Source organism: Nicotiana tabacum, chromosome 19 (assembly GCF_000715075.1).
Source record: "Nicotiana tabacum cultivar K326 chromosome 19, ASM71507v2, whole genome shotgun sequence".
NCBI classification, from domain to species: domain Eukaryota; kingdom Viridiplantae; phylum Streptophyta; class Magnoliopsida; order Solanales; family Solanaceae; genus Nicotiana; species Nicotiana tabacum.
Genome location: NC_134098.1, coordinates 142740830 through 142752434, shown reverse-complemented (window position 1 = coordinate 142752434; position 11605 = coordinate 142740830). Strand labels below are relative to the sequence as shown.

The window sequence follows — 11605 nt, the reverse complement described above, 5'->3', positions numbered from 1 at the left end:
TCAAACACTACAAAATGATTTAAAAGCTATTTTGACTTAAAAACACTTAAAATAAGCAAATCCAAATGGACTCTAATAAAATTATAAGGGTAATAAGGCAAATGGGTTGGTCAAACTTCAAGTGTGTTTAAGCCAAAAAATAATAAGTTGGGGACCAACTTATTTAATTGGGGACCAACATATTACTTTTGGCTTATTTTAAGTTATTTTGACTTAAAAACTATTTTTGATATTAGCCAAACACTAAAACACCCAACTTATTTAATTGGTGACCAATTTATTATTTTTGGCTTGTTTTAAGTTATTTTGGCTTAAAATCTATAACTTTTAACCCAATACAAACATCCTCTGTTAAAACGACCCTCGACTGGCGCATCCTATAAAATCAGATTAGCCAGACTAAAAAAGAGCTTCATTCCTTGATCCTTCCTTTGCCGGGACTCAAAAATTTCAGTCGAGACATAAACTATATTCGGAAACCCTAATTTTTTTCTTCTATATAAATGTAATTGAACCCTTATCATCCCTGATTTTTTTTGTGATTAATACTTTTTAATTTGTTTGGAGAAATTCAAATTCCTTGAGAGATGGATATCGAACAAAAACAAGCGGAGCACATCGACTACTTTGTGAAACAAGCATCAGCACTCAAGGGTTCTGCCCTTAACAACGTGATTAGTGAAGCCACTTCGCATCCCTCACTTTTCGCTTTCTCTGAGATTCTTTCTGTTACCAACGTTGTTGAGGTTCCTGCTTATTCTTTCTGCTATTGATTTGATTTGATTGGATTTTATTTTTCTGATTTGGGTTAGTCGGTTTTGTGTCGAATTGTTTGTATTTCTGTGTTTTTTTTTCTAGGTTTCATGGTATTTACAGTACACATTGTGTTGTGTTTATGTTATGTTATTGCTTTGGTAATATCCAGAATATGATGGCATTTTTTTCTGATAATTTGGTTAGTGGGTTTTCATGTCACATTGAATCACTTGCTTGTTTACTGTGTGCCCCCTTTATGTCAGTAGAAAATAAAGAACATGTAGTGTCGGAACCCCAAGTAATTGAATATTGGAATCAAAACCCAGCACACTAAGTGATTTTGTGGGCATAGTTACAGCAGGTATTATGTTGGATTAGTCTGTGGTACGCGAAAACTGGTCCAGCGCTGCTGTTATAAAAAAGGTATTTGAATATTGCAATGAAATGTGTCTAAATAGAGTTAAATGTATAGGGAGAATTCATAAAGCCGACAATAACTTGTATTAATTTGAGAAAAAATTGGGGATATCCCAGAATAGGAAAGCTTTGTTTAAGCTGGGATGGAAGGGTGAAAGGACAACAATGTTTTGCTAATGAGCTACACACTCTTGGTCAATTAAAGGCTGCACATTGAAAATTAAATAGCCTATATGTGTTAGGTTATGGGTAAATATTGCTGCAAAGATAGTACTTCATCTTCAGATAAAGTACCAGATGATATTCAAAGTACAAAAGGAATGAAAATCAGGAAATGCAGAGTGGAAGTACATAGAATCGAGATACTACAAAATTGAACAAATTTTAGGAGAGGTTAAGGAAGCATAGTGGGTGCAGTAGATTGTTGAGGAAACAACTTGGATTTGTCCTCCAAATCCCATCAAGTTCAGAGCATAAAGCCCTAAGCATATTGAGATGGGTATTATCCCAGGTTGTGATTCTCTTTAGAGTTCCTTTATGCAATTAGATATAAATCTGGGAATAAGTGCACCTTGATATGCTATTGGCAAGTTGTGTTGGTAACTCTCTGTTGCCATGTTGCTGTATGTACACTTTAGGATCCCTTCCACATTTGCGGCTAATTTGTTTTTTTGTTGGACCCGTATGCAGCTTGAAGGAACTGAAAATTCAATATATCTTGATTTGCTTCGTTTGTTTGCTCATGGAACGTGGAGTGATTACAAAAGTAAGCATACATTTTTACATCTGATTCACTTCTTTTTTACTGGGTGGGGCGGGACAGCGAGTAGCTGATTGGATGGGATTTTCATGTTTGAGATTTCAACAATGTTCTTTTTATGCTGTTTTTTTTATTTATGAAAAGTTCTTTTTATTGCTTTTATGCCATTTTATTTGTAACTCTTCATCTGCCCGATGTCAGATTAAATGCCTTAAGTTTTATAGTATGGGGAACTTGTACCTTATCAGCTTGAGATATTTTTTGACACTAAAAGACTGCTTTTTTTTCCACCTGTATAATATCTTGAGGATTCTTCTAATTGTTAAACATCACATTAGTACAATGTTGTATCTCCAAAACTGAGTATATTACTGGCTGGAAAGTTATTTAGGGCACGACTTAGCTGCCCTTTCTACTGCTGTGAACTCCATGGGTGAGTAACACTGTTACATCCTTAACTATGCAGTGCTCGATGTCACTTACCTTAATGGAAAAAGGTTTAATGATAGTGCTAAATTTCCACTAGAAAGTGGGACTCGGTTTATTTTTCTTAAAACTTCTCTTGAGTGACAAGTGTCACATTTACTCTTTCTCTTTCATAAGATAGACAATCTTAGCATTGATTTCCTTCTATTGATCCTAGTGTGAAAGGGATGGAATTTCATCTGCAATAATAAGTGCTAAACATACAGATTAGGGAAAATGTTTGTGAATTGCCCATGAACATATTACCGAAGAGGGTTGTCTTGTAAGGGGAAGATTATGTACTCCTGAGTTCTGTGTTAAATGCATTTCAAATTTGTCAGTTTTAGCATGTATGTGGTTCTATAGGTATTGCTGGCCGTCTTCCTCAGTTGGTGCCTGATCAAGTTCTCAAGTTGAAGCAGCTTACTGTGCTTACGCTAGCTGAGACAAGCAAGGTACAATATATTGAAATGTAATAAACTTTTGGCATTTTAATTTATCCTTTGGTGAAAGTGAGCAATTGATGCATCCTTATTCACATCCTTTCTTCAGTTAGTTATTGCTAAAATTTCAAAAATGAAGCTTGTAATGAATGAGAGAAATGTCTTAGCTTTCTGATGCTTGTTTGTTGGAACTTTTGAATTTTGTTTTTGGTAACTGATCAGGATAATGGATACAATCTATTTATTGTTAAATTTAAGACATTGACGTTGGATTGAATCAGTATTCTTGAAGTTGTTTGCTTAGGCCTCCCTGAGTTTGAATGAGTTCGTTGTTGCTTCCTTCTTTTTGTTGCTGTGTAACATTTGAGTGTTTCTTCAACCAACATAAATAAAGTACTTCATTGGCGATGACTCAAATAATGCCATTCAAGTAAATAATGGGATACTTTGTTATATGCCTACTTTGCTCAATGTAAACAGCTATATATCGTACTATTCATGAGATATTTCCTGTGACTTGCATGATTAGCATATCTCTCAAGTACATTTCTCATAGCGGAATGGAATAAAGTTTATGCATTATTTTTTCGAGTCTTTGACATTCTTTTTTGTGTTTCTTCACTATAAACTGTTCATATATCAAAACCTTTGATGTTCATGTTGAGTACTTGTTTGACTTCTGTTTCACTGATATCGTTTGTTGTTAGTCACTGCCAATAATGACTCCTTTCGTCTTTCCAGGAGCTTCCATATGATCAACTTATGCAGGAGTTGGATGTCACAAATGTACGTGAACTTGAAGATTTTCTCATAAATGAGTGCATGTATGTGGTGAGTATCAGCTCTCGTCCATGGATCATTGTGTTATTAATGGAGGTACCATTGTACTTTCCTCTATTGAAAGTGTGTTGGGCTAAAGTTTATTGTTGGAATTTGCTTCTGCTGATGTTCAAGTGGTAGTTTTTTGCCTTCTGGATAGAAGTTCAACTTAATCTTTTAATGTGGTTTCTGTTGCCTCATAGGTTATTTCTGGCCCTAGTTTTTCCTATTCCTTCTCTTCCTCACTTCTTTCCGGGTTTTTTTGGTGGTTTTGGGGGTGGGGTGGGGTGGGCTTTGCTGCTAATAATTGATTTAATGTTTCAGTCTCTTGTTAAAAAATTCACTAACTCCCATCTTTCTGTATCCATGGATAGGGCATAGTTAGAGGAAAGCTTGATCAGTTGAAAAGATGCTTCGAGGTTGGTACTATGCTTTTGCTGTTTTGCCAACTCTTGGTTGCAATGGGCTGACATAGGGTAATTAACTGTCATCATACAACTATAGGTACAATTTGCTGCAGGGAGGGATCTCAGACCTGGTCAATTGGGGAATATGCTACAAACTTTAACTGACTGGTATGCTTATGTTTTTTTCCTTCAAAAGGGGTTATGTTTATGCTTTTATCTAGATGGGTCTAATTGCAACGCCATTGTATCTTATCGTATTTTCTGAGTGTGAGTATATTATTTAGTTATTTCTTTGCGGGCTTGGGGTTGTGTATTGATCCTTCTTGTCGAGATTCTGTTGTCCTATTTATACAGCAAATATCTTCTGTCCACAAATAGCTGGTCTTAAGAGTTGTTGTTGAAGTCCTTTTTCTGTATTTCTCCTCCATGTCTTGATCTCCTGTGCTTCATAATGACTTACTGAGCTGCAATTTGTAAAGACTGCTGTTTTTCTTTCTTTCTTAAAACAAAGCAGTCAGCTAGGTTATAGGAGTGATTTGAGTTACACCTGCTTATGGATCTTGCCATTTTTCCAGTTTAACTTATAAGAACTTGGCGTTTAGTGGAAACATATCTATGTAATTTCAAGTAGAATTCTTACTTATCAAAAAAAATTAAGCTGAAGTTCCTTTTCAAAAAAAATAAAAAATAAAAAAATTAAGCTGAAGTCTTTAAATTTCTCAAAGCAGGATACCTAAAAGGAATGCTCTGATTTTTGAAAAAATTTCAACACTGGGTACCTAAATAAGATAAATTATGTATATCTATCACCGGATGAGAAATAAAGAAGTAGATGCTATTAGTAGATTGAATAAGCATTTGATGAAGGAATTCTCTTCAATTAAGTAATTGAAGGGCAGAGAAGCAGTTAGTGAAAAAGTTGAGTTCAGTCACCTTATTTTTATCATTCTTCTTTATTCTTCATCATTTCTTTTTCCCTTTTTAAGAAAAGTGAGTGCAGCCTGTTTCTATTTGGTTATGGAGATGCCATTGTTGTTGACCTACAATGTTGATGAGCATATGGCATATAGAGATTTAGTTGCTGTTATTTGAAGTTCAGCACTGCTGGTAAAAAACAAGAAAACTTTTTAGGACTATGGGATAGGATATGTAGATTGCAGTGTTTCTGGTGAAGCGCTTATATAGTAAGTTAGGGGGGAGGTGTTTCCTCACATGGATAGGCAACCAGGGTCCCAGGAAGACATGAGTTTCCAGTGGAGGTTCGGTTTTTTATTGAAGTAGGATTTGATTAAGGAAGATGGGCAGAAAATTTGAAGGCTGAGTTTTGGTTAAGGAAGATGAAAACATGAAGATAGGCTTGAAGACTGAGATTTGATTAAGGAAGATTAAACATGAAGATGTCAAAAGTGAGTGACTGTTCATTGGAACTGTTACAATCCGAATACTCATAAGGTAGGGTCAACGCCCCCTCCCCCCAAACTGCACTTGCAAGTTTCCCCGCAAAAAGCTCTTGTCTTCTTTGACCCATGAGTGCGAATCGGTAGCTGTGAAACTTGCTCTGGCTTGATGAATGCCTTACTTTTAGCTTTTTCCTGGGGCATAAAAAGAGTTTATGCTGGTCGAGGTAAAAGGATTTAGGAATTCATACCCGGTTCAAGGGAAAAAGCAAGGAACTTTCAACTGGCATGTTATGAGAGGAAAGAGACCAGCCTTAGGCCTCTTTACCTTATAGATGTGTCAAAGACCGTTGCCTTAGGCCTCTTTACCTTATAGATGTGTCAAAGACCGTTGCCAGCTACTGCTTGTCGCAAACAAGCCCTTCCCTTCTGGACTAGGAGTGAAATGCCCTCGATCGATTAAGGGCTAAAAGCCGTAATGAAGACTGAGATTTGAAGAAAGAGTGAAGGTTTTTGGCTGGGGGGTCTTGCCTTTGATCAGTTCATTGTCTTATTGCCGGAGCTTGAAATGCAGAAGGTAAGGCAGGCAGCATTGCATATGCTGGTGTGTTAGCTCAAAGATGTTGGCCCCAAACAGGAGGAGGAAAAGGTTGGGCCCTGCTGTCCAGTGCGGAAATGTTGTGGGGTTCTGGGAATTCTGCTCCTTGCTTTTAAAAGGTGAAAAGTTGAAAGGTGTTCGACTTTTCAAGGGAAGAGCCAATAGTTAAATGTTTGTGGTTGTTGAAAATGTCAAAAGAAAACAGGGTAGAATGAGGTTTTTGGGGCATGGGGCACTCGTGGTTCTTGGGGTACTTTAATTTGAGCGGACTTGGAGACATGCAACAAGTCATTATCTCGTTGGATCATTTTGCGCCTCCTCTTTGGCTTTTTCTATAACTTAGTTGCATTCATGTTGGGTTCTATTTTCTACCAAAATTTCCATGTCTAGCTACCAAAAAATTGTTAAGTTCAGATTTATGTTTGGATGAGTCCTTGTGGAGTCCTTGTGTCTGTTGAATGATTTAGTAGTCAAGAAATTGGATAAGAATGAAATTGTGTCCTGCCCAGGTCATGTTTGACGCAAAGTTGTGCTAAGAGCGGTCAACACAAACTTTCCTAGATGATGGATCTCTGTCCTCTAGTTTAGGAATATAGACTAGATTTTAACCCCTTATTAGTAGCCATTTTGACATAGAAGCATATTATTCCTTACCTGTTCTGGTTTTAAGGTTAGTATCAAATGAATCAACCCATTAACAAGTCCATCTTGGACCTCAATTTTGGAAACATCATTTTGCCAACGTTATTCATCATGTCAAGATGATCATCCATTTTATTTGAGCTAATAATGAAGGCATCCCGCCAAATTCATGTCAATTTACACAATGGTTATATATACTTTTTTTTTTCTCGATAAGCATATATACTTGTGTGCTCTTCTTGCAACTATGAACAACACAACTTTGGCAATGTAAATAGTAACTGCCGGCTGAAATTATGTGATAATCTGACTTACTGAGTACAGTCCCACTCAACTTTTTATGCACATAAATCAAATGTAAATTGAGTCTGTGGAGTTGAGGTATACCACTGTAGTTAGGCGAGGGATAAGATTATAGGTGTTTGACATTTTTCTGTACAGTGTGGTGTTACTCTGGTGAACCTGGTGTATGCCTCTTACAATGAGGAGGGCCTTGTGAACTGTGAATGTTTTCCATGCAAACTATGAGACTTAGCCATGATGATTAAAAATAGCTGTGAAATTTAACTGTAATTTTTCAACCTACTTGCTAATTCATTTCATTTTTTTGATGAAAAACATAGGTTGACTACATCAGACAATCTTCTTATCTCAATTCAAGAGAAAATCAAATGGGCAGATACAATGAGTGAATCTGACAGGAAGCACCGGAAGGAAGTTGAGGAAAGGGTTGACGAAGTGAAGAAGTCACTCTCTTTGAAGGTGAGTCAAGTATTGTGTTTCAAAAGATGAGCTCTATGTTAATTCTAAACCATATATGGGCTTTTCACAATGCACCAGACCATATTGAATGGTGATCGTGCCTTTCATAGGATGGGCTTGGTCAACCTGGGATGTGACATTCCTTTCTTTTGGGTAGAATGCCTTAGTAGTTCGCTCATTTGAGTCTTAGTAACCCTCATTTCATATATAAGCACTGTGTTATGTTGAAGACTCATTTTATAATTAAGCACTGGGATATTTTTGTCGATGTGTCTTACTTACTCTGTGGCAGAAGCTACAAACTGTAAGCAGGCCGATGTTGACTTCAGAGGGCATGAGGAGATCTACTCTGAATCTGGTGGAGTGATGGATTATGAGGAAGACCGAGGCCGACCGAAGAGGTAGTAGTAGTCTAATATTCCCGGGATTAAACTTTATAGTCCTTTAGCAGCTAGTCATGGTCTGTATATTGACGTGTGAGATATGTCATATTAAAACATGTGATTAAGTCCTATTATTTGCTAATCCATAAGAGCAACCAATGGAGTATAGTGTCTTGGGACGGGGGGACTGCTGGGTCACTTCAGTCAATTGCCATTGTAAAGATGCTTCAAACCAAAAATTTGGATCTATCGTTTCATGCGAGTTCACTGCTAGAGACCCTGGGAACCTTCACTTTCAAATTGTAGAATGAGTTTGACATCTATACACTGGCAGTGTAGAAGTATTTTTACATTATAAGGTCACCTAAGAGATAACACTACAGGTAAGTGTCTGTAACTAAAAGTAGAATTAGTAACCTGGAAAGTAAGGTAGTTAGAATCCACAAAGATTTCTTATATTGTTAATGTATAACTTAAATCTTTATAGAATTGTCTCTCATCTGCTGATCTTTTTACTTGTAAAATTTGCAGGAGACGACACCCCATTGGTTAAGGTGATGGAGTAGGGCTATGTTAGGATGAATTAAAGAGGCTGCATGGCCAGTTTTTTTGTTGATAGCATTCCGACCATAGATGCTTTGTGCTTTAGCTGACGGTTTCACCTCTTTAAAGTTTAACCTGCCGTGAATGGAACTTGCAGACTCAAATATTGGTAGCCATATTTTGTACTGAACTCCATTATTTTTCATCCTGTTTGCCTTTTGAGTTGGTAAGATCTTCAAATATGATGATGCGGCTGAAACTTGTGGAGCTGATTTATGTGGAGGATCTTTTTGCTGTAGATGGATAACAATTTCTTGAGAACTAGTATCTATAAACATGCGCATGTTAATAATAATACATGATGGTTTAAACATTTATTTATACGAAGGAACAACATAATTTAATTAATGAGAGAAAATTTATATATAATAATACAACAATCATCTAAATGTCGAAAAATATTATTACATTAGCATAATACGTGAATTCAAAATTAAAGGACATCACAAATGATCAATCTAGTCATGTTAATTAGATAATTATGTATTTTAGTTTAAAGGTATCTAATGTGATGGTATTTTATCGAACATTTCTTTGTAGATGATGTTTTTTTGTGAATGTTTCCTTCTAATGCTTTGGTTGCTCTGCTATAACGAGAACTTTTGTTGTCGATATTGATATCGCTCTTGAAAGGGCAACATATAGTTATTCGTGTAAGCAAACATATTATTGTAAATATAGTCCAATATTTAGGATGTTTGTCCTTGTGCTTTATTTATTATAATTACAAAACATAAACGAATTTAAAATAATATTCTTTAGTTTTGGAAGACGAAAGTTGAATTCGGGGATAAACATATACTTAGAAGCACATTGATCAGTATCATAAGTTCTGCATGTATGACGTTAAAACTTGTATATACCATATGTGTACTATTACATAAGCTTTTCGATGGATCTAAGTTTTCAGTAGCATGACTGACATATTTTTCTTCAAAATCAACCTATATACAATGGAAGATCAATTTTATTCTAGTCTACTATATATATGGTGACACTAATATACGTAAGAAATAAAGAACTTGACAACAAACATGTACGGTAGAAGGCCATTTGGTATTAAAGTATTTAAGCATTCTTTTTGGTAGTAATTGTTGGTATAATCTTTTGCTGAGTCGAAACTGAAAAATATTTTGTTTTTACCATAAAACTTAGTAGTGGGGTGATTGAACCTTAAATGCACTACTATTACCATTGGGGTAACCTAACCTTAAATGCAGTAAGGTTAGATACCAGAGTCGACTTTTTATAATATAGTCTTGAAAGTTCATTCTTGTTCAGGATTTAACTTTGATTGTGCTTCGTCAAGTACTTGTATGACCTTCTTAATATTATACTAATCTTTTTTACTTTGTGATCTTACTTTTTTCTATATAAGGGCATTTACACGTAGTATCCCGTTTAAATCATTAAAAATCGTATTGCCAAGACCAATAAATTTGTCAAAGGATAATATTAACACAGATAAATTATAGATTTCATCTTAAGATTCAAACATGGTAATGGCAAGAGAGAATACATAGTCGCAGTTTTAACTGAATGTAAAACCTTAGAATTAGTGACTTGGATGACTTTGAATGCACTACTATTACCATTGGGGTTCTGGAAGAACCAAATTATCTTTTATTGGATGCTCTTCTTCGTTTCCGACACGAAGCAAGAAATTACTGAATGTTGGATCTGTTCTTATTTTTATATTTCTTGTCATTTGAATCCTTTTCATTTGAGACCATAAATATAATTTTGGCAAGCTAGTTTTTACAGTTTCTGCTTTCGTCGATTTTGGAACTACTGATAGTACTTGACAGAAATTACCTCCCAAATTATTATTTTTCCACCAACTAGTTCATTAATATCCAATATATTTCTAAAACTCTGAGCGATTGTTTCGATCGTTTAACGCTTAGTCAAAAGCGCTTCATCCCTTATTATCACTTTTGCTTTCCTTATAAATTTAGTACTATTACTCTGCTTTGATATATTTGTGATGGTTATTTCAGTTATTTGAAGAGGTATATTAAATCTAAAGTGAGTTGTATAACCTCATAATAAAATTGCTGCTCGTACACCACTTGTTCTTATTGCTAACAATATCATGCATCTTAATCTTACATTTGCAAGTAATGCATGATATAAGAATATTATTTCGATTCCGCTGAAGGCATCTACAAAGAATAATCCTGTTATACCAGAGTCGACTTTTTATAATATAGTCTTGAAAGTTCATTCTTGTTCAGGATTTAACTTTAATTATGCTTCGTCAAGTACTTGTATGATCTTCTTAATATTATACTAATCTTTTTTACTTTGTGATCTTACCTTTTTCTATATAAGGGCATTTACACGTAGTATCCCGTTTAAATCATTAAAAATCGTATTGCCAAGACCAATAAATTTGTCAAAGGATAATATTAACACAAATAAATTATAGATTTCATCTTAAGATTCAAACATGGTATTGGCAAGAGAGAATACATAGTCGCAGTTTTAACTGAATGTAAAACCTTAGAATTAGTGACTTGGATGACTATTAATGTATATAACAACTCGCAATTAGGACATGAATCCTTGTTTTGTTGCTTATAAAGTTCATCAATATATCGGTGAGAATGTAAGTGTGTGGGTTTGAGTGAGTTTATCTTCATAAACCATATCCAACCCAATATGTGAATAAATATTGCAAAATCTCTTCTTGAATACTCTAACTTACTGCATCAATCAATATTGCAAAAATTATCTTTTCAATAGTATTTTGAAAAATGTCACCTGCTGTCTTTTTATTTTAATTCCTTTCGGAGCAAAGTAAAAGTCACTAACAAAAAAAAAGGGATATAATGTTTCATAGGACAACGTTATAGTTGGGATTTGTTTTTTGGAAATTGGGATACTAAAATGTCAAAATGCAAAGGATCTTCAATAAACTATCGATTCTAAACTCATAAATGAACATATAAATATAACTGATACAACTATATGATTAAAATGATAGAAATTATAAAAAAAAAAAATCAAAAAAAAACTAACAAATATTAAATTTAACGTCTTTAATCATAATTTACCTTAAGAATATAGTGTAAGCTATAATGTATCAAATGTTTTATGCCTCAAAATAAATTATGTATCAATCAATTCTTTTCACGTACGTTTCTTCTG

General features: G+C 34.8%; 1 protein-coding gene across 3 annotated transcripts; it reads left to right on the top strand.

The window, feature by feature from the left end:
* Positions 1 to 339: 339 nt before the first annotated feature.
* On the top strand, positions 340 to 8773 carry LOC107828327 (COP9 signalosome complex subunit 7). 3 transcript variants are annotated; one of them, XM_016655606.2, is made up of 9 exons: positions 340 to 746; positions 1864 to 1939; positions 2765 to 2853; positions 3583 to 3672; positions 4035 to 4079; positions 4165 to 4235; positions 7328 to 7466; positions 7779 to 7867; positions 8381 to 8773. In XM_016655606.2, exons 1-9 carry the CDS (start codon positions 588 to 590, stop codon positions 8400 to 8402), a joined length of 780 nt encoding a protein of 259 aa, XP_016511092.1. In that variant the 5' UTR covers positions 340 to 587; the 3' UTR covers positions 8403 to 8773. The 3 variants fall into 3 exon arrangements, with proteins under 3 accessions (XP_016511092.1, XP_016511093.1, XP_016511095.1); XM_016655607.2 differs by having other exon boundaries at positions 7759 to 7867; XM_016655609.2 differs by lacking the exon at positions 7779 to 7867 and having other exon boundaries at positions 8381 to 8634.
* Positions 8774 to 11605: the final 2832 nt, after the last annotated feature.

Excerpts from the sequence above, each read along its gene's own strand:
- LOC107828327 (XM_016655606.2), top strand. The coding sequence starts at position 588 with ATGGATATCGAACAAAAACAAGCGGAGCACATCGACTACTTTGTGAAA. Across the intron at positions 747-1,863 it reads CTGTTACCAACGTTGTTGAG|CTTGAAGGAACTGAAAATTC; the intron begins GTTCCTGCTTAT and ends ACCCGTATGCAG. Across the intron at positions 4,236-7,327 it reads CTACAAACTTTAACTGACTG|GTTGACTACATCAGACAATC; the intron begins GTATGCTTATGT and ends TGAAAAACATAG.